Genomic DNA, 24,615 nt, shown 5'->3' with positions numbered 1-24,615 from the left:
TGCACCTTGTTATATATACTGCACGTGTAGTTCTAACGTGATCGGGGCTGTCAACGTAAAACTTGAAGAATTCCACAACAAATCTATTTTCAAACTATTATAAATGGGACGCCCAGAGAACATGGGGTTTTAAGTATTTTTTTCTCTCTAAAAATAGAATGTTTTTGAAATTGCTCACGCAGTTGGACAAATATTTTATTTTATTTTTCACATGTTTTTAATGTCCTGCATAAAAAGTTGACAGTTTCGATATCGATCAAATTGTGATTTCAAAACATCTGATAATTTTTTTGAAGAATCTTGAAATTTCCCTCATTATTTAAAATAATGGATGTTAAAGGTTTTGACATCCCTACCATGAAAACAGCTATTCCTCATATCTCGAGTATTTGGCATATCGCTCCTTTGTGCCTAAAATTAGCCAACATATATACAATATCTTGTTGGCATCAGAAACGAATCTGCTTTAAACAGACCACTGCTAGCACGTCAAGGTACAGGAAGCATGATATTTTAAGCTTGCCTGTTGAATATGATGGGGATCTGTTTTACCAGACTTTTGATAGTTCATGGGGATTTTATTGCGCATCAGCCGATCTATTTTTGTATTGTTATGAAACTGTTATATACTTAATATACTATTGATATAATATTATATTGCTACTTACCGACATTTTACATTTCATTTCCAAGTATATTGCTATTTTGTTCTTGTATAAAAAAGAAAATGTACAACTACTTATATCTCATTAACTTGCATTACCTGACATTGAAACTAACGTGGTCTTTTTATCTTGATATTAACACTGCAACATCTATCTGTTTCGTCGGTAATGCTGGGGGACAAAACAGAGAGCAATCTCACCGTGAAGGCTAACTACCAAGGATGGTTGACCTTTAACCTTACGAATGCAGCCTCGCATTGGACGTAAATGCTAGGGGACAAAACGTTAGATATCCAAATGATCTAAACTATAGTTGAAACAGTTGGCAGCCGCGTAAAATACCTTAATTTATGATTAACTCTACGACAAAGGTTACGGCTCGAAATATAAGCCTCTCCTGCCTATGGAGTTGTTTGCATATCGCGGTCGATTCACTACCGCAGAGCTTGTTTGGATAGATGTGCCCTTTTGACCCATCAACTTTTTAGCCGGGGTTTTCCACTAGAGAGATGTCAATGTACACCTGGTTTCGCTTTTGGCTTTTGTATGGAGTCTTAACTCATTCACCCCTAAAGACACATTTGAACTCTTCCAATGCAAAGGTTGGAATAGTTCATTATGAAATTTCAGGGGTGAATGAGTTAAGCATACAGCGTAAACGAAAAGGAACCAGTTTATAATCCCAGGTTTAACGGCAACCCCTGATTATACACACCTTAGCATAATGGCAACCAAATAAAAACATTCGTCACCTATCAGAGCGTTAAGGTGAAATCTAAAATAACCTTGCCAAGTCCTTCAATTTCAGATAGATTGAGCTCTGTTTAAAAAACAACAACAACAAAAATTTACTGACAACGTCAATCGTAAATACCCTCCTCCTATATTTAAAATTATAGATACTACAGGCTCTCCTCCATCAACTGCTTTCACCGATCTAAGCAACAAGGACGACTTACTTCTAAACTGTAAGATAATCGCGACGATTGTGATGCCTCCAAACGTGAACTCTCTCTTTCTTGCTAGTCACATCCTTGCTTTCCGAACCTTCAGTGCTTACATGTTGCAGATGAATCGGTATATTCAAGAGCTTGCTCCGAGTATCATGATTGACTGGTGACAAACTTAAAACACAGTCTTTCTGGAGATGAAGGTTAATGAGTATTCAGTTTTATAGTCGCTATAATTTTGTGGGGTTCATAATTTCATGTTAAGCGAAGTATGCTTTTGAAACCATACAATTTCAGTTTATTTGTTTGACTCAGACAATTGATGAAAGTCACATGACCACGTTATTAGTTTGTAGTCAAGCTAATGAAGGGACTAATTAAGATACAAGTTCATGAAGATTATTAAGTTAAATGGTCGTTTTTATATCACTGAGAAGTATCATGTCTTCTTGCAAGATATGAAAGTCGATGTTGCTTAATAGAGTGTCAACACATTGCCTTTGCCCCTGTTCCCACATTGAGGTACTGGCACACTTCGAATTGACTTAGATTTTCATGTTGTGGGTGAAGCAGAAAACGCTCACCTTTACGAAAAAACATGGTCTTAATATCTTTGTTCTTTTTCAGGGGTTTAAGTGTAAATACTTTTAAATTTTTAAATTTTGCCCTATTTTCATTTTGTTACAATATCTGTTGTGTTCACAGCTCTGTGTTCTCTGGTTTATAACTTCTGTGTCTTTTCTTTTGCATTAGTCAGGTTCAAAGTGAATGATAGGCTATTTGATATAGAATAACAGGAAATGATATGAAATTACATTAACATGAAAATATGTTATGATAAGACTGTTTTATCATAATAACCTGTTAATAGATCACGTTATGTATAGTTCTTATGATCACGTTAATTTCTTCAAGGCTAGACTAAATAAGGCACGTCCAAAGCCAATGAGGTGTTGTGAGATTTAGAAAGAGAAACTACAACTGGCGGAATATACATTAAAACAGCAAAGGGTCGGATAATGAAAAAAGAAAACTTGGTAGATGTACAATCGATCAAATCTGTGTTTTCGACGTAAACATAAGACAGCATGAACTTTAAAAGAAGGGGAAAATATAAACAAAAACAAAAAAGTAGCAAAATATAAACACAGCCTATATTAATAAATATATTTTCCTGAAATATACCAATTACGAAGGTTTATTTGGTTGTATCATGAAAGGAATCTACACGAAAGCCATGTGGCATGATATGAAAGATAATGAAAACAACAGATCCTAACTTGTTCCCCACCTGCTCATTACTTTCAGGTGTATCTGCGTTCCCCCAGCCCGAGGAGGTCTGAAGCGGAAGCAAAGCCACGAATCTTCACATAGCATCCAGCGGATTATAGCGGCAGCTGGCCTCGCATCAAACGGTACTGTATGGGGGTATCTAAAGGGGATTTGTTTACCAATAGTCACATATCGTAAATTATGACAGACGTAAAAAAATGTTCCCATCCCTCGGTACAGTTGGGGGTTACTGAAGAGATTTTATTCACCAATAGAGCCATATCTTCGTGAATTATGATACCATGGTATCATAAAAAGGATCTGCATCAAACGGTACTGTATGGGGCTACTGAAGACATTTTATTTACCAATAAAGCCATATATACTCGTAAATTATGACAGTCATGATATAAAAAAGCATAACATCAAAAGGTACCGTATGAGGCTTGTAAAGATATTTATTATCAACACAAAGCCATATATTCGTATGTGACAATTCTAAAAATGTTTAGTGCCATCATACGGCTCCGTATTGGGGTAACTGAAGGATTTTTATTTTACAAATATAGCCATATGACAATCGTGATCGGGTTCAGTGTCATCGTACGGTGTAGTAAGGGGTTACTGGGGGTTGTTTTACAAATCACGATGGCAATGAATGGTGACAATCATGGTCAGAGGTCAGTGACATCGGACAGTACCGTAATAGGTTAATGAAGGGGCTATGAGTACAATCAAAATAATGTTACATATAAATTACGACAGTTAGAATGATTTCACGTCACACGGTGCTGTATGAGGTTAATACAGGGGCTACAATGATAGATAAAGCTATTAATGTGTAATTTATGACAATGATTTGAATGGTTTCGTGTCACATTGTACCATAGGAGTTTAATGAATGGGTTATATAACAAATAGCGATATAAATATAGGATCTTACATGAGTTTCCATTTCATAGGGGTGATTTATGAAACGAGTCTTAGGAATTTTTCAGGCGAGCTGAAATGAAAAATTCGTGACGAGTTTCATAAATTTCATATGAAATGAAATCGAGCGTAAGATCATTTTTTATCACATAAGCAAAATGTGTGTTATTTATTTGTGTAAAACGACAATTTTCATGCAACCTTGAAATGTAAAAAGCCGCCATAGTGCGTTAGTCTGTGACGTCATGAACTTGTTCTAGGCGTGACGTCACAATTGAAACAATTGAAACTTACAACCAATCACAGGGCTGATAGGTCATATTGCATGGGTTAATACGCAAATTGCATTATGTGATAAAAATTGAAATGGTATGACCATTGTAAAATGAAAGAAAAACTCTTTTTGATTGTTGTATTGAGAGAAGAATACTTTGAATGGAACTCCTCTGCATTATTACGGATGCAGTGGTTACCTTCACTTAAAAAAATCCTCTACCCGAGGGGTGATGATTTTTGGTTGTCTAACCCGAGGCTCTGCCGAGGGTTAGATAACCAAACAAATCACCCCCAGGGTTGGGGATTTCTCTATTTCCCCCTGAAGTTAGAGTATGATTATTTTTTCTCCTATCCTTTTACTTTAGTCACAACTCCATCGACAGTAGTGTAAACAAAAACACATGTGGGGTATGAATGTCGTCATTCATTTTTGATGACGTCACAATTACCGGTGACACATTTTAATGACGTCACAATTGAACACGTGCTAATCGGCATGAGGCTATCTCCTCCTAGGGGGAGACAAGCTGATCTTTCTCGGTTGAAACGGGAGTCACACATGTGTTTCACGAGAGTATGAAATAACATGAGTGAATATTTTTTTCCAATCCATTAATTGACACAAAGGAGTAATTAACACAAGATCATAAAACCTGAATAGCTGAATACATATTTAGTAATTTCATTCATTTACACGGGAGTGTTTATTATGCCTTGGTTAAGCTATTCGTATAGTTACATAAGATGTAATAGAGTATTGATGTAATAGAGTATAATAATGTAATTGGTTTTTCGAATTTTGAGATTATGAAAGAAACCTCATTTATAGTTAAAGTGGACATTTTTACACAAGTTAACTTCCAAAAATTATTAGCAGTGTCGATCTTTTCGCGTTTTATTTTTGACGACTTATCAAAGACCAGTCAATTTTACCACAGACTTAGGACTTGTCGTTACCTCGACTTGACTTAGATTTACATGGATGGTGTTGTCGATGAAGCAGAAGACGTTTACCCTTCTGGAACACCTGGTCTCCTTGTAATTGTTCAAGGATCTCCGTATAAATCTTTCCTTTGTTCTATATCGATGTTTGGGTTCGAATTATGGTTTAGTTGACACTTTGTTATTGCCCTATCTATTGCTATCTAAGTCCGTGATCTAATACCATCATAACATTTGTTGCTATCGTGAAACGATGACCACAAGGGACATAATTCTGATGGATGTAAGCAACACCAACCAGAAGGAACAGTTATGCATCCTTTTACAAATCGATAGACACAGACTCATCAAACAAATTTTTGAGGGCATTTTGTGAATATTTAGCGCCCTTTTGTTATTTTTGAGTGTTAAGAACATAAGGGGAAATGTGCATATTTTCGTTTTCTTCGTTTGGTTTGGTTCAATTTTGTTTAACGTCTTATTAACAGTAAAGGTCATTTAAGGACGTGCCTCTGTGGGTTTAGTGTATGCCTGCTTGCGTTTGTGTATGCAGGAAACATGGTATGTTGGTGTGCAATTGCCTCCTTGTGATAGCGCGGATCTGATGCCAACTTGATAGTGCTACCTCACTGAAAGACAGACACCCAGCACAGCATTCCGCCCGGTCACATTATACTGCCAACGGGTGAACGTTTGCTGCAATGTTTCAAATACAAGCAATGTATTATCTTGACAATTTTCCTTTAAAACACATATGAATGCATTAAACGTTTTACAGGCCAAATCAAAGACGTTACCGCTTTTTGAACCCTATCCAGTTTAAGTAGTACATCATTCATTTGTTTTTCAAAATCAATTAAAATCATTAAGGTTGAATTCATTCTTGAAATTTCTAAGAAATGGGATGGCATTCGCTTTATAATATATGCAATATGATGAACTATATTTATCTTGGTGTTTAAATGAAATCGCTAGATGTAACTCAATTTAATATAACAGTATTTAAAAAACACAATGAGACGCCAAATGCATCTTCATTAAAAACACCGGACTTAACCGAAATGCAATAGAAATGTAAGAAGATAGTAAACGGCGTCGAATTACAAATAAAACAAAGCTCAGTGAAACAAAATCAGTATTTTAATACAAGAAATAAAGAATACTAGTTTTAAATTAATTGTCCTTTCCGTGGAGTGGTGATCAGCATGGACAATGTGAGAAGCCATTGTTGTTTACATTGTTAGATCGCACCTAGCGGCATAACGTATGGCAAAGGGGAAATAACTCGTACGTGCCCGGACACTATGTATTTTGGACGGGAAGGCGCACAATGAACTTTTGTGATAGGACATTAGTTAAAGAAGGTCGTAAGGATTCGAACTGACTATTCTAAGGACTTGAGTATCATCATTTTATTTTAGGTTTTGGGAGATTCCCGAAATATGATCTAGTTTGCTACGATGTTTTTTGGAACGGCCATGTATCATCTATGCTTGTTTACTGGTTTTGCATAACTCATTCACCCCTGGAATCAAACAATAAACTGTCCAACGCATGGTCTTGGATGAGTCTAAATGTTACTGTAGGTAAGTAAGATATTGATCAGCTTGCGATATTCATTCCCTCTGACATGTCCTAGCTGTGCTGGGAACACATGCTGATATTACAGAGTTGAGACAAATTGATCCCTGAGTATTACCAAACGTTGAATGATACAATTAAATGTTTTCTTATTGAATGGAAGGCAGTGCAAAGAATGACGGAAATAAATGCACGAATGTAAGAACCAATTCGTATCTGTACATCTTCGGATATCAATATGTTATCAATGTTGTCATGTTGTGGCTTAAAAAAAGAAGCAATAAAAAGTGAGCAGTACAAATGATTTACGGCAAAGTTAAGATTATATGTTTCGTAATCAATATTCATTTATGAAATATCGACGTATGATAAGGAAAAACGTAAATATAAACAAAACCAGAATTCGAAGCGTGACGATTTCGATTTTCCGTCGTTCAACATTCCATTTGTTGAAATGACAAGCTATTGAGTTATTGTATATTTAATGTTTTTTTATATACTTATTTACCTTTCAGTTCTGTCATTATAACACAAGAAATGACAGCCTTTAAATCAAAGTGAACACCAAACGCCAGTCTGTGTTTACTTACTCCTATGTCTAAACTGTACTCAACGATCTATATGATATGAAGCTCTGACGACAGACTAATAGAATCTTCCCCTACGTTGAGGGTGTGACAGAGAAATCTCCATCCCGAGGAGTGATGTTTTTTTTTTTATTGTCTAAGCAGAGACTCTGCCGAAGGTGAGATATTTCTATGGTCACACCCTCAAGGTAGGGGATGATTATTTTTCTCCCATCCTTTTATTTCAGTTACAACTCCAACGACAGTAGTCTGCCATGTTTGTAAACAAAAACACATGTGAGGTATGTATATCGTCATTCACTTTGATGACTTCACAATTACTGGCGACACATTTTAATGACGTCACAACCTCCCCAAAGGAGGTGGCAAGCTGATCTTTCCCAGCTAAAACGGGAGAAACACCTGTGTAGGGTGGGAGAAAAAGCAGTCAATAACTTCCTACTTCCCGACAAAAGGACTAGACTTACTAGAAAACTACGGAAACCTTATTTATACATTTCCATTTTGTTCGAAAAACGAATTACTTGCTAATCATGCTGCTAATACCACCAAAGCTGGTTGATCATAGGAATCAGCAACAGGAATCATCATAGATACTGTTTAGCACTAGCTCCGCTCAAACGAGGAATCATCCCCTAGCTTCTTAATAGCAACCCTGTTACGATTTTATCAAAGCTGCAGTCCTATTTTGACACTTTGTACTCCAAAATGGAATCAACAGATCCTTTGATCAACAATAGTTTTATAAAAAAGCAATCTTGAACATTCTTTGCTCAAAAATTATCCTTCCTCCAAACCGGTCACATTGTTCTAATACAGGGGCTTATCTGGAGGTATAGATATATACAAATACAGCATCCTTTTGTCTTTCCCCTGTGTCAACTTCCAAACTTCATATCAAACCGATGGGATGTCTTCGTTGTGTCATTATGATACATTGTAATTTTCTTCCCAAAGGAAGGAGACCGGTGGTATACGGTTGTGAACTATTTAGGAGCACATTTGGTGAAAAACATGCCAACGGCAATTATGGAATAATAATATACTGATGATGAAATCATAAGAATACTAATATTTCTGGCAGACAATATCTTTGCAGATTTCGGTGGCAATATTTTCAAGTAGATTGTCGGCATACACACGGGGATAAGCTGTGCCGTCTTGTTGACTGAATTAATCGAAGAGCTTGGCAAAACATGTAACAAAGACGTAACCCAGTACCACGTCTTTTATTTTCACTTTCAGATATATTGACGATGACATTGATTTACGTACTTAGAACCACGAGATATATTGATCACGTTGATCGTATGTGCCATTCCGAACTTGAAATCAAATACACCATAGACTCTTATACTTCAACAACTTACCTTTTTCCTAACTTACAAAATAACTATCATGAACGGTTTAAAAGTTGTACGCCAAGCGTGACGAGTTAGAATTTCCGTTGGTGAACTTTCCATTGGTTCGTAGTAATATCCATTTTCCCCAATGTTTTCATGTGTGCTTCGATATTTAATGAATTCCTCGTGAGTTCAAGGTCCGGACAGGACAGTAGTCATTGTCTTCGTCTTCATTTGTCATTTGTGTATCTATGTCATTTATTTAATTAATAAACAGAATGAATCATTAAAAACAAAAACAAACAAATAAAAGTCCCTCGGGATATCTCGACTCGTATCATATACGTCGAATGTTTGACTTTGAGAGATGCAGGTTCTTTAGGATTATGAGCAGGTATTAGGATCGCCACCCCTATCTCACTAAGATATATAGTGCTTCTTGGTTCGATATTAACATTGACATTTTTATTGTGCCCATTAGTTTGCCCTATGGTTTCTTTGCCACTATCCCTGTACTCAGTTTGAGAACATGACATTGCCTTGACGTTATCTAGACTGACATGACGGATGTCATCGATGATGCAAAAGACGTTTACACTTTCGGAACCCCTCGTATTACTCTTGTATGTTTTGAAGTACTCTGAGTAATTATTCTTTAGTTCGTATTTTATCCTAGTCTCATCTATTTTGAGTTTGATTGTTTATGTTTATGTTTACGCTTCGGTATTCTCTTGTTTTCTTTTCAAGTTGAAAAAACCATAACACTGAGTTGATTCAGTGGACTTTCAAAGATGAAAAATCAGAAAACAAAACACAAGACAAAAGCAAATTAATAAACCCACCTCATTATATATTGGTAAAAATTTAAGTTGGCCTACGCATGCTTAATTCTTCGTTTTATTTTATTTTTCTCTTCAAACTTTACCAACAGTTAATAAAAAGTCAATATCATCAGTTGAAGGTAATATTTTCGTTTAAGCTTCAATATGACGTCGCCACCAATGATTGGCCATATTGTGCGCAACGTCATCGTTTAAAATGTTACCAATAATTAAAAGACATCCAAGAGAATCATTTGGAAGAATGTTGTCGTTTGCCTTGTATTATGAAGTCATCAACAGTGATTGACCATGTTTCCGTTACGTCATCGTTTTAAACATTACCACTAATTAATAAAAATTCAAAGGGGTCTCTTCGGAGAACTCTTGTCGTTTACATTGTATCGTCAGCATTTTAAACATTACCAATAATAAATGGAAATTAAAAACGATCTCTTTTGAGGACTCTTGTCGTTTGCGTCACCAACAATGACTGACCATGTCCTTTCGTTACGTCATCATTTACAAGGTTTCCTTTTTAATTGGCACGCCATCCATTGTGGCGAATACCATCTATCATGCCTCCACGTATACATGTATCATTCATCAACTACAGACATCTGATTAATTAACTCTGTACTGAGAATATGGATGCGGAGATGAATCATTCCAAAGCAACCATCCTAGATTTAATACGGTTTTGATGTGTTCAGAATTATGGGAGATCGATGCTAACCATTTCCGTTACTAGAAGTAAACGGCCTCTTATTACCAGGCATGACAGACAAGTTTCGTATCAATTTGGTGTGTAACAATCATTGGAAATGACAGAAACAGTTCTTAATTAAAGTCCGTTCGAAACTTTAAGTCTGTTTATGGCAGCAAAATGTCCTAAAGGCAATGTGTTAATGTCAGTTTCAGAAATATGATATTTCTCAAAACTGCACACAGGCATCGAAAGATTTAAACCACTTAGGGCTTACTTGATCAATGTTTTCTCCGATACGCATTCAAATTAATATTCGATCATTTTTGTGTGTGACGTTTGAAGGAGATCTTGATAAATATCTTGAAACAGGGGTTATTGGGATAGGTTTTTGAGGTGGTTTTTTTATTGAAAATCCCAATGAACAACCTCCAGATAAGTCACTAATACACGTATATGCTAACTGAGCCTTTAAAGGCGGTTAATTTGTCTTTACTTCGCGATTTTTGTCAGCCCACCTTCCCGTTGAAATGCAAATATCATTACGACGTACTGTGTTAAGCATAAAATGACTTTACTGTTAGACATTGAATGTTAAATTAAAACAAAACGTATATTGCCTCTAAGATCCTACAAAGAATTATTGTTAGGGAAATGGAAATTTCGGGTTTTATCAAATGGTAGCATGATGAAACGGTATTTAAAATTTAGAATAATATTTTTGTGTTTTTTGATATCTGTGTCGCTTGGGAAAATTCACGGAGAACACCTTTCCACTAAAGGCGTATTTGAAAGTCCACAAGATTTGTTTGTGTGCGTGGTTTTTTATTATTATTTTATTGTTCTGAAAAAAGTCTTTCCTGTCAAAGGTGTATTCATCTTTAGTTCAGGTATGTCACGCAATCGTCACACTTAGTATACAACTAAGTAGGAAGTCGGCCAGTTGTTGCTATTTCCCTAATTACTGAACGTTAAGCTGATAAAAAACAACTACCATTTTTAAGGCAATTAGTTTGTCTCGGCATGAGGACATCACCTAGGTGAATGTTCATCAATAAAGGCTAAAGTGAGGCATCGCTAAACAAGTCACTAGGAAACTAAAAGTAGCTAGAAGTAGAGAGAAATATATAACAATGTGTGCACCAGACGTATTTTGGTCGCTTTTGTGTCCTCTAGTAGAGGGCAGAAACTTAAACCTCCCATTCTACAGGGGGCTCCACACTATTCGCGTCATACCATCATGCAATGGGTAACTAGGTACTTGCAGAACCAGTGGTAAAATGTTGTCGTAGGGATGCATATGCATTTTTATTCTGAATTCAATACGAAAGAGGCAGATCCGGAGCTTTAGTATTAGCCGGTATTCTTTAATATTGCAACACAGAAGCATGTATACTTAGAAGTTCGTTTTCCGAACCGCTGGAAGATGAAGAGGAAGGGGTTTCTTGGGTATAAAGCAGGACTAGAACTTTTAGGGAGCAGGAAGTGTACAATTGCTTGCAAACAAGTATCGGGGTTATGAAATGCAGACTTTGGATAGATTTAACTGAAAGTGAATCCAGTTTGTCCCGTTTTGTGGGGTATTAATAGCAGAAGTCTCTCAATACTTTGAACCTTTCACTTAAGGTCACGTCACTGTTGTCTAAATCATATCAGAGACATCACACTAGTAGCCACTTAACAAATAGACTTATAATCTCACAATACGTATTGCGTTCGCTATTCATCGCTGTATTGAGATTTGTTAGTACTGTATTTATCAGACATGATTTTTAACAAGGTTGAATTGATGACATTTTGTGATGGTACTTTTATCACATAGATACATTTCATTATTTTGTGTTATAGTCTAGTTACTTTGCTTTCAATCATTTTTCATTTTCACATTCTTGCTTAAGGAGAACATTGCTAATCCATATTTCGATGAATTGGGTTTACCCTCTCGGTTATTTAAATACTCCTAAAAAGGTCACCTTTCTTCTAGAGATTAAGTGACATCAATTATCTCCTGCCTGGTCTGGTTTATTTTTATACCCTTCTTAAATTTTCACATACAAAACACCTGATGGTGTTCTTGGAAAAGCAACCTTTATACGCAGGTCAAATAATTATCTTCGATATTTTCTTTCAAGATTTTACATAAATGTGCCTTTTTTCTCCGATTCCCGAGATATTTTTGTTCCTTTTCTTTTTCTGTGTTCCCTTTTCGTTATAACATCTTACGTCTCCGTTTTTGTGTTTATTGGGCCTTCATGATCACTTTGTATAATTTTATCGGTGAACGAGTCAAGTCGTCCTGTGGAATTTTCAAAACGGAACTTTGCTTACAATTTCTTTTATTTTTCCCATAAATAGTTCCTTTAAAAGATTTTTTTTACCATTACTCTACAAGCAATGCAATGCCTCATTGATTGTGACTTGCCATACATAATCTCATATGTCGAGATATTTTGTACAAAACCGGCTACGATGTCTGTAGCTTTCCGAAAATTTCGGATCCGTATTCGCAAGCAGGAATGAAAACAACATGCATGTTCGCTGAAGTTGACTTGCCATCAGCTTATCCTGCTGTTATTCCTTCACAGTTAATGCACCACCGGAAACACCATTGTCTGTGAAAGGGCAGTGACGTTTAATAGGCGTTGGCATGACTCTATGACCTTATTCATTTGGAAGTCGGTTATTTCAATTTAAGATTTTATTTCAGTTATTGTATCAAACTGGTACAATTAGCAGTAAGATTTGTTTGTTTTTGTTTTCAACCTTTAATATTGACACCGGAAGTGACGTGTTCATAGTTCTAAATGGAAACAATTTTGCTAATAACAGGATAAGAAACCGTATCTATTACACACCATTAAAGAACTGTTAACCCGACTGTCGCCTTCCCAAACAAAGCTAGGCCCAATTTTGATAGGCACTGCTGGTTGACCTTTTTGTTTGATTGTTTTGTTAAGTATGTACCGTCAATGTTCGTTATGATTATATATGACAGATTTCGTGTTTTACTAATGCTGAAATTTATTACTTCTAAGGTTATCCGAAATATTTACCGATATCACCTTATATCTATAACTGGAGATTTATTTTTGTTAACAAAAACATATGTCTACCATTATTAAACAATAGAGTAACTGCCTACTAATTAATTATTAAATGCATATATATACATACATGTATATTAAATGTATATATGGTTCCAAAATAGAAATTAGATCAGACATTAACTGTAATTCTAAGAATGTTATTTACTCTTTAATAAGTAAACAATGTGGTGAATTTTATATCGGACAGACCGGATGTGAATTGAGAATACGAATGAATGTACATAGACAACAAATGAAGGACAATGAACTAAGATTTTTAAAAGTTAGCAAACATATGCATCGATGTTCTAAAGATGATTTTCATGTGTTACCTATTTACAAACTGAATAGCGACGATGTAGTTGCAAGAGAAATTAAAGAAAATATGTTTATAAAGGTCCTCAAACCCAGCCTGAATGCACAATGATTTTTGCAATGTATTGTATGTAGATGTTTTCTCTGTCTTGGTATTGTTTGTGACGTCACTATGCTTGTTTATTTATGACGTCACTAAAATTGTTGACTATACAAATATTGATGACGTCATGTAACCAACGGTGTTAAATAAACATCAATCCGCATGAAGAAGCCCTAGAAGGCAGAAAGGCCTAGCGGACGATCTGAAAAATTTGTTTTTATTCTATATTTTCCTTCGCAAGGACTTATTTATTTATTATCTACTTTATATATATATATAGAAAAAATAAGATTAACGACCGACTAGTCGGTCGGTAATCTTATTTTTTCTATATTTACTTCCTTCACATGGACATTTAATCCCTTTTTATTATATATATATATGCAATTACAAGCTATGGCATGGAAGGTCACAGTGCCCTAACAGTTTTCACCTTAAGCCCTTTTGTAATCACATATTTTGTTGTTTTTTTTTTAGTAATAAGTCAAATCCAATGCGGTTATCATAAACAGACTACTATAAGTTTCAACGAGAAATATAAAGATTTAAATATTTCATACGAGAGCGTCGTACGGGTGAAATATAACTGTTATTTATCAAACATCCACGAATATAATGCTCAAATATGCCCGTCAAACATTTTGACGGGACTTTTTACGGTATGGGGAGCGTCCGTATGTCCGACCATACTTTGGTTTCCGCTAGATATTTGCTTAACTATTGTTCGGTTTTGATGAAACTTGGTATGCATTTATAGCATACAAAGATTGAGGCTAAGTTCGAACTTGAACAAAATTGTGTAAGCATACTGTGATCTGTTTAGTTTACGGTTTCTGCACAATAACGTAGTCAATTATGACAGGATTATGACGAGACTTTGTCTGTCAATATTATCATTTTGTCTAATAGCGAAATCTTAAACCGATTAGTGAAAAACAGAAATATTTTCGGTTTTAATTGGTGTAAGATGAATCGAATCTTGCCATAAAGGAGAAATTTCAATTTCTGTTTTTCATGATTTTAATTATGAAGCAATGGAGGTAATTACAAATGTATTTCTAAAGGTCATGTAAGGAGAATGTATGGAATGTATGTATTTCTTTAGAATAAGTTGGTCAAGTGTGTTTTTCTCTCCTTTCACCACATTCCAGGAATAGTTATTAACTTGACCTAGTAATGCCGTACAAAATGTTGTCTTCATATTTTCATACATTAAGATGCAATAATGCATCCGACGGATCTCAAGTAAGTCAGTTTGGCATTGGACGGGCGTATTTTGTTCCGCCCTGCGGGTACTCATGTTTAACGTATTTTCTTTTTCGTTTAAAGACATGCACTTCAGTTAACGAAAATTTCAATTTCTTTCCACAGAAAAAATGACGCAAGGGATCCTATTTTTGGATATCTCGAAAATGTCAAGGCTATTGTGAAGTGTTAATTGCCAATTTCGATCGCACGTTATATTTAACACCAAACCCTGATCTCTGATTGGTCAATTTATTGTGGAAATAACAAAAGTGTCAAACTTGAAGTAAAAAGAAAATCAACATAGTTTTAAAGTGAAACAACTTAAATTGTACTGGCGAAAATGTTATATTAATAACAACTGTATGTCAACAACAAAAGTAATACCACACCGATTTATAGGAACGTGTATTGGTCCATGCGACAAAATCGTGTTATCTGCGACATATTATACTGCCATAGTTTGTGTGTTTGCTCATTCATCTGAGTATCTGTGTCACCTATGTACTAAACAAGGACAGATAAGGCAGGTGTCTTTACTATGAGACCATATGTACAATCTGGACTGGATGTAGGCCTCCAACAGATAAGACACTGACCGACTTCATATCTTAAACCAATAACATGAACAATTTTAAAGTGTAACGAGACCAGGGCCCGTATTCATGAAACCGTTCTCATGCTCAAGCATGGTTTTTGTGCTCAAGCCTAATTTCTTGTTCTTGTTGTAACTTAATAAATAAATCTTGTTTTGTCAATGCTTTGGAAACATTTTGAAGAGACCTGAAGCTAACTACTGTTTCAATGTTTACATTTGACTTTTTGATTGTTTTACATGGTTTAAGCGAGTAACAAGAAAGTTTGATTGAGCACAGAATCCATGCTTGAGCATGAGAACGGTTTCATGACTACGGGCCCAGGGGTTACAAAACTGTCTCTGTAGTCACAAATAAGTCATTCTCTAAATATTCTCTTCACAAGTATATACAATGTTTTTTTGGGTCAAAGTTCATATTAAGGGCGTGAAATGTATATTAACCTATAACAACGTTCCCAATACGATGGCAACGCTGCTATCAGATAGTTAAAGAATAAAGACACACCTTTTTCTATTGTTATGAGCGTGTGCTATCACAACTCTCAACCAACCAATGTGATAATCAACAGTGTGTTATGATGGAACACGCTTTATATACAAAATGTGGTATAAAAATAATGATAAAGATGGTTACTTTAAGGATCCCTGCTCCAATGCACCGTCTTTTTTATCTTCATATAGTTACCTATCCTTAACTTCCGCTTCAATGCAACTGTAGCACGGTTTAGCAGAGACACTAAACTTGACATGGTAGCTCAATCGGCCAAAGCGGCAGTATAACAACCTGACGTCCAGGGTTCGAATCCCGGTCTAGCTCCGCTTAATTTGCGCACTGACAAAACTGTTGCTGATTATAATTCTTGTTATTTCATCTTTGTTTTTTCATATAAAGATCCCGCAATATATGGTGGGTTTTTTTTTCAGAAAGGATTTACCAAAGCTATAGTCATGCCGGAGAAAACAGTTTCCAATACTTAGTCACAGTTTTCATTGGTTGAAAATGAAGTTGTAATATCGAGTCATAATTCGCGGAGACTTGATTTAAACATATTTCATTGCCATAATGCAACGATATTGGGCACAAGATTTCGGCAGAGACTTCCTCCATGCTGTAAACTTAAATTATCCGTAAAATATTCGTCTCCTGACATAATATGAATGTTCATATTGAAAAATAGTCCCCAGCGTAGTAGTGATTGGTTATCATATTGAAAAATATTCCCCGGCGTAGTACTGATTGGTTATCATATTGCAAAATAGTCCCCAGCGTAATAGTGATTGGTTATCATATTGATAAATATTCCCTAGCGCAATAGTGATTGGTTATCATGTTTCGCTATCATTCGTTATTGTTTATTTTCAAAGTTTCAAACAACACTCGGAAAATCTTGTGTCTTTACAACTTGAAAGTTATATATTCTAGTTAGATTAACATGATGACCAACCGCGCTTTGATGAAGAACGACTATTGTAGTGATGGAAGAAACACATTTACATTTATATATAGTTATCATGTCATTTCGTGGGACCATTCCGTATCTTACAGAAGGCCGTCTCAGGTGAAGAGCTGATTATCAACTAGTCCAACAACACTCGAGGATTCAGCATGACGTGTGTCGATTACGTTATTCGAGGGGGTCGCGTGATCGATCCTAAAAACGAAATCGACATTATTGGAGATGTAGCAATACATCAGGGACTAATTCATTCCGTCGGAGAGGGGTTGAAGGTTACAGGGAAGGAAGAATTCAACGCCGAGGGTTGCCTGGTAACACCTGGTCTTATTGATGGTCACGTGCACTGTTACCAGTATGCTACGCCCCTTGGGATAAACCCGGATGAAAGATGTCTGTCAAGAGGAGTGACAACAGTTGTGGATGCCGGAAGCGCAGGCATGTTCATAAACAATATTTATGTATTTCATTGGGTTAAAGATATTGGTAATACATCTCATAGCTGACAAACCTTATGTTTGCCTTGGTTTTGTTTAACGCCCTATTAACAGCTTTGGTCATTCAAGTACGTGCCTCCATGTGTGTAACTTGTATGTTTGCTTGCGTGTGTGTATGCAGGAGACAGGGTATGTTGGTGTGTTCACCTCCTTGTGATAGCGCGGATCTGATGCCGACTTTATAGTGCTATCTCACTGAAATGCAACGCCGTAGGCACCCAGCACAGCATTACGCCCAGTAACATTATACTGACAACGGGTGAACCAGTTGTTGTCATTCCCCTTAATGCTGAACGTAAAGCATAGAACCCTGGCATATCCTTTAAGAACTGAAGAAGACGAAGGTTACATCATGTCACATTGATATATTACATTGGTCAAAATAATGGCTTTGGTTTTGATGGGCTTTAAGTCGTGTCAAGATTGTCCTTTTTGTGTGAAATTAAGCTTTAAAGCTGTCCTTTAAAGTTGCACTATATTATGTGGACACCAAATTCATATGACACAAGCTGTTTCAAGGACACAAAACTCTTACTATCCAAACAAACAATTTTTACCTGTTTTAGAAAAGGCTTCAAACAAATATAATCGATAAAAAACAATTAATGTATTTCATTTCGTTTTCTCCAAATTAGTATTACAACATCTCCTGATGCAATGAAAACTGCATTCGCCATTGCCATATATTCACAACTCTGTGGCATTGCTCCATATAGCTTATCTTAATTCAAATAACATTCATATCAACACGAATTTGTCATTTCCTGTTGTCATTCATAGTGTCTTAAGTGTTCCATTACATATTGGACATTTTTTGCCATAACGACCACAAATGTAAATCAATTGTGTTCGTATATTTTTAGGATCGTCCACCTTCCTCGGTTTGCGCAAGTTCATAGCGGAGCGTAGTGAAACTAGAGTCCTTTGTTTCCTGCATATTGCGGCACATGGATTAGCGGCTGCTGGTTGCGCCTCTGGAGGTAAGCAAGTTTTTTTGTGTTTATTCCACTATATTAATCGTCTATTAGGTTGCACGGAAGTCTAGGGGTAGGACGCCGGGACCGTGACAGAAGGGTTGCGGGTTCGAGTCACGGCACGGCACTGTGTTGTATCTTTGAGCAAGATACTTTACTCCGCTTGTTCCAGTCTACTCAGCTCTAATTAAGTAGGTGGTTGGGCAGTGCTAGAATTGATGAATGATAGCTGTTAGCGCCGAAATGGCAGCACCGGCTGTATGCTCCCAAGGGAGTTGAGAAAGATATTGGCTAGTTGCAAAGGCCCTATTACCACGGATAATAATTTGTGAACCGCTTTGAGACGAGCTACGAACTAGGTTATGATAAATTATATTTGTATCATATAAACAGTGGTGAGTGCACAAATTCAAAGTATTACCAATAAGAAGCAAAGTCTTTCAAAGCAAAACAATCCTCAAAACACATCAAACTAATTTATCTTAATCGGTATAAAGCAATAAAATGATATTAGATGTACAGTATTTTGTATAGTTTTTTTGTTTTTTTCCAAATTTGATCTTCTCAGCAACCGGGTCCAGGTATTTTGAAAACAAAAATAGAAAAACAATTTTAAATAGGAAATTCGAGAAGAATGGCGAAACTGATTCAAAAAGACCTATTTACGAGAAGTTTTATTCAGAAACGGCCATAAACATATATTTAATGACAGTTCAAAGCATAACCCTGTCACAGTTACACCAGACTCGAGCATAAGGCAATATATTCAGAACTGAACAAAGTTAACCAAAGCCAAAATAACTAAACAGCTTTGTTGTTGTTCCAACACCATTCGATACTTACTTTTTCAAATGAATCCGATTTAGGCTAACACGATTTTTCCTTGAAGTTATCCCACAAAACCGATATTTTCTTCTCCGTAAGTTTATAACAGAGACCTAACAATTATAGGGTATCGCCATTACTTCCCGCTTTATACTAAATTCAACCTCAGAAATTAGAGCAGCGATTTTCAGCATATCAACCTAACTATTCGCAGGTCATCCTGTTCCATTGCGGAGGAACCATGTCTGGTCACACGAAATGAGTACTAGAAAGCCATCCTCAACTGTGAAACAGTTGACAATTTACCTGTATATATCTTACTTTTCAATCCACCGGCTTTTTATATGTGTACACTCGCTGATGATATTCGCCCAACTACATTTAACACGACTCATAACGCAGAGACGTATATATTACAGTGATAGGCAACTTGCTCTTTTCCTTACGATTGGTCACGGTAACTGGATGTCATATCGCGAGCTACGCTTCACCTGCGCAATATTGGATATACGGTTCGCTGCATTCAATAATATTTAGTTCAGAACGTAATTATGCCGTGAGAAAACATCGAAAATTTAAACCCGTAACTAGCTCAGATTTCCACGCGGTTGGGGAGTGCTCCGTTGAATGCTAGATTTCCATGCGGTTGGCGAGTGCTCCGTTGAATTCTATTTTTGTAATTCAGTTAGGAACCTGAATTTGAAAGATTGCAAATAAAAGATCGTGGCTGTGTATTCATATCAGATATGATTCTAGCTGGAGGAGAACAGGTACTACTTTTCTGTTCTTGAGACAATTTCAAGGTAGAATTCAGATATTTTTTATTTGATAATATTTCTAAGCAGCTTCTTAAAGGGACAATTAAGTGAACTAAGTTTTTTTTAGGTCACCTGAGCCTTGCTCAAGTGACCTATTCCGATCACTTTCCGTCCGTCGTCGTCCGTCGTGCGTAAACTTTTTACATTTTCAAGAACCAGTGAATGGAATTTTTTCAAACTTGGTCAGAATCATCCTTGGTAGATGAGGCTACAAAACTGTAAAATTGGGATTCCTACCCCAACCCCTGGGGCCAGGGTGGGGCCCCAAAGGGAAAATTAACATTTTTGGTATGTGTTGCAGGATTGACCTTTGTCGCATGACAATTGCGTTACACTCTCCCATAGTGTTAAGATCCGGTAATATCTTTGTCATAAATTCCCCATGAATTAGGTTGCAGACTGCACTCATATCTCCCTGTTGGCTTTTGTACGATAAGACAGGCAGTTTTAGACGTTTTGTGGTCTTAAGATATGAAAAACCTTAAGTCCGGGTCAAGTTGACCGGCTTCCTTTTGAATTTTGTATGGACACCTAATAGCAATCGTGAAGCCAAGATGTCTTCAAAGTAAAGACGTGCAAATAACCTAAACTCAGCCAACAGATTTATGGTCTTTTAAAGACAGGTTATCTCTTTTGGCATTTTGTAATCTACAAATGTAAGTTTGGAAAATTGAAATCGCCCATTATCAATACTGAGTATATGAGAGGACTACTCGCATAAGAACATATGCAGTGTGTTTGGCCATTTAGCGAGTTGGCAGTAACAGTGTGTTTCAGCAAGTTCGTTTTATATCGTTGTTTGTTTTTATTAAGGAGGCAGTATTTTTCGAAGTGAGGTCCATGGGTATCAAGGAGATATTTTCGTGGATTTTGTCCGGGGGCTGGATCGGTTTTAGGTGTCAAGCCACACCCGTATACATTTTGTGTTGTCCTTACATTTTCCTCCCATGTCTCATGGCTCTGGTTCCTGTCACAGCGTTGCTAAGTTCAACAATGTTCTGTTTTGTATTTCCTGTACATTTAGCGCTTGATATTGTCGCCATTCTGGGTCTTTTATCAGTAACCATGATTAATTCACCTTGCTTACCACTTCCAACAGAACACTTCTGTAAATCTTACATTTCCTCTCCTGATTCCACAACATTTGCGGGATGTTCCCTACCCCAACATTGTAGTAGTTAAGGAATGCTTTTAATGAAGATTTGTTTTGGTTTGTTTGTGTTTTACGTCATATCAACAGCTATGGTAATTTAGGACGTGCACTATTTATGTGGTGGGGAAAAGCCGGAGTTACAGAGGAAAAACCACTGACCTACGGCCAGTACTTGGCGACTGCCCCACGTTGGTCTCGAACCCACGACCCAGTGGTGGAGGGCTAGGGGTAGCAGAATGTCAGACGCCTTAGCCACTTGACCACTGCGGCCCTTTTTTAATGAAGATAAATCGCGCAAAATTGCGTTAGTGAAAGTTACTGTCACTGGTTTGCAATAGGTGTACTTTAAAAGGAATTAACGTCAAAATAGCTTACATTATAATACGTTTAGTTCATGCACATACGTTTAAGCATATAGTGTGTCATAATTTTTCATTCTTGACGAACTTACCTCGCCACATGTAAAAATAAAACTATCTCGCGAAGTAGCTGATCGGAAGACATTAATGTTTGATATCTGACTTATTGTCAATACTATTAACTTAAAAAACTANAATTAAAAAAAAAAAAAAAAAAAAAAAATGAAAAAAGAAACGAAAAATGCTAAAGAAAAACCCCAAGAAGCTTTGATTTTATGAGGTATTTGTTCGAAAACTGTCGTTATATAATAACATATAACTTGTTTATTATTTTAGCCCCTGGCGGTGAGTCGGATTGTTTGAACCAGTTGGATGTGACGTCATGTCACGATGTTGTGGAACAAAACCGGGATATGATTGTCGGTGTGAAAGCCAGGCTGTCGGAAAGTATTACAAATAACGGCAAAAACGAGCAGGAGGTCTACAGGTAAGACCCGAGCTACTCACAGGATTTCATCATACGAAAGCCTGCATAACAACATGAAAGTATATCACCGTGTATTCGTGTTAAACTTATTTCCCCAATTAAAGTTACACGAATATCCTTTCCAAAAAACGTCTACGCTATAAGATTTTGTGCAGTTTGGTAGCTTGTGTTATGAACAGCTCGAGTCATAAAAAGACGATCCAAGATTTGGTGGTGGAGGAAAACCGGGGTACCCGGAGAAAAAACACCGACCTGCGGTTAAAAATTACTGTCGACTGTCCCACATACTTTGAGAGTCCTATAACGCGTTCTTTATAAATGTTTTGCTCGCTTTGAACAAGATGATTAATTAATGACGTTTAATACTTTTGAAATTCTGATTCACTAAATAGTGCTTATAAAAATATTTCAGATTAAGTTACGACTATTAAATGCAAAGTAGCATGTAACCTCATTTCAACCATGACATTACAGTGGTTCAAAATAGCCATTCTATCATGTAGCTTGTTTTGCAGGCGAGCCATGGAGGTAGGCCAGCTTTGTAAGGTACCGATAATGGCTCACCATACGTTATCAACTATACCTACACAGGGCCGAACAGGTAACGTCTTATTGCATAACTATTTTGAACACATGGGCCAAGGTCAGAATACGGGTCTTGTTAAGCTTAAATGATGGTCCTGTCACTATGTTGCTTCAGTTGACATATCAGTGGCCGCGAGAACTATCGTTATAACAGTATTGTCTTTAATTAGTTATATACAGTAGTCGACTCAAAAGACATGTATTACTGAATTTCTCCTCCATAAATCTCATTTAACCGTCATCTTGACCAAATGTACTGACACAATACTAAGTGAAGATCTAATACAACTTTAGCGTTAACAACATTTAACGAGTATCTTGCGTGTTTAGATTGGCATGGTTCGGTGACGTTCTCAGCGCTTTCAATTGCTACGGACCGATATTTACTTTTTAATGAACCCGAAATTACTCAAAATTTTCCCGGAAACGGAAATTTCCAATCCAGACTAACCAAACCCATGTTTATATTTATTTGTTTATTGTGAAACATTTCTTTAGTTCTCATTTGAAACATGCGTTTTGTCAGTCGCATAAAAAACAGAAACCCCTACCTGCCGTTATTATCTGATCTATAGATTTCTTTGATCTGTAGGTGACGACTGTCTTTGCTGCCCACGTGACATGGCCCCTGGTGACATTTACACACATACTTATCACGCATTCCCTAGCACTATCATCGATCCGGAAACCGGCAACATACTCGATGACGTCATCGAAGCACGAAAGAAGGGTGTGCTTTTTGAACTTGGACATGGTCAAGGATCTTTTAGCTGGACAGTTGCCGAATTGTGTGCTAGGAGATCATTCTGGCCGGATATCATAGGAACTGACCTTCATTCTGGGAATCTGGACGGTCCAGTTTACGACCTCCCACGAGTGATGACTAAATTATTACATCTAGGTATGCCTCTTTATGACGTCATTTCCGCTGTGACGGTGAATACAGCCAAAGCTATCGGAAGAGATGATCTTGGCTCTTTGTCGTCTGGTAGAGAGGCAGATGTAACAGTCATCACATTAGAGGAAATAGAACGTGATCTTGAGGATTCTCAGTCGCAGACGAGACGTGTGCGCCAATGGATTACACCTGTAGCTGTATGGAAAAAAGGAAAGCGACATGAAATTACTCAGCCGAAAGAAATTCCCAACATCGCTGCCATGAAAAGCAACGCTAAGGATTGGCCAGCTCTGGTTATCAAGGATGCCAAACCTCCGTCTGTTTTGCAGGACAAATAATGGCTTGATCTTAACAACAGCTTTATGTAAACAACAACAAATACAGCAATCAATCAAACAATCGATCAATTCAATTAAACAAAAAATAAGATTGAAAAAAGCATGATTGTCAACAACAGAAAATCAATGAAAAACGAAGACATATTCACAACTGAATTGCAGCATTATCAATAAAAGTATTCTAACCAGGAGTTATTTTAAGAGAAATAGGATTTGACAGTTTATCTATATATCTTGCCATGATCATGTGGTCTCAAATTTGTTCCGCGATAAGAAATGTTGTTCCAATATGAGGGCATCTAGCGAAAAACTACCAAAAGAAAAAAAAAACTCAATGAAAACGTGCAATTAACATTGGCTGACAATTTGACTGTATCATAATAGTAAACATGTAATATGCAGTTTATTGTAAATAAATAATCTGTTTTTGTTTTTACCTATAAGTTGGTGTACTGTTATATGTTTTCTGTTCACATTCTGTCGACGTATACAAATTTGAAATACGTTTGACAGTTTGGTTTGTTTTGTTTTAACGCAATGTCCTCTAACTAGCAATAGCCATGCATAAACATCCGCTGTTAATATTTTGTTTTATGTAAGCGTACCTCTTAGTGTTCTGTCAATTCTTATGTAAGCGTACCGGTAAGTGTTCTGTCAAGTCTTATGTAAGCGTACCGGTAAGTGTTCTGTCAAGTCTTATGTAAGCGTACCGGTAAGTGTTCTGTCAAGTCTTATGTAAGCGTACCGGTAAGTGTTCTGTCAAGTCTTATGTAAGCGTACCGGTAAGTGTTCTGTCAAGTCTTATGTAAG

The 24,615-nt window shown here is 36.6% G+C and overlaps 1 protein-coding gene across 1 annotated transcript; it reads left to right on the top strand.

The window, feature by feature from the left end:
- Window positions 1-2,923: 2,923 nt before the first annotated feature.
- LOC110458909 (deacetylase Atu3266-like) lies at window positions 2,924-24,267 on the top strand. Its single transcript, XM_021510880.1, has 6 exons — window positions 2,924-3,030; window positions 16,964-17,309; window positions 18,232-18,348; window positions 21,834-21,984; window positions 22,500-22,585; window positions 23,162-24,267. The coding sequence occupies exons 2-6, from the start codon at window positions 17,024-17,026 to the stop codon at window positions 23,803-23,805; spliced, it is 1,284 nt and encodes a 427-aa protein (XP_021366555.1). The 5' UTR covers window positions 2,924-3,030; window positions 16,964-17,023; the 3' UTR covers window positions 23,806-24,267.
- The last annotated feature ends 348 nt before the right edge of the window (window positions 24,268-24,615 follow it).

This window comes from Mizuhopecten yessoensis, unplaced genomic scaffold (assembly GCF_002113885.1).
Source record: "Mizuhopecten yessoensis strain PY_sf001 unplaced genomic scaffold, ASM211388v2 scaffold9847, whole genome shotgun sequence".
In the NCBI taxonomy this organism is placed as follows: domain Eukaryota; kingdom Metazoa; phylum Mollusca; class Bivalvia; order Pectinida; family Pectinidae; genus Mizuhopecten; species Mizuhopecten yessoensis.
This window is presented reverse-complemented; position numbering and strand designations above follow the sequence as displayed.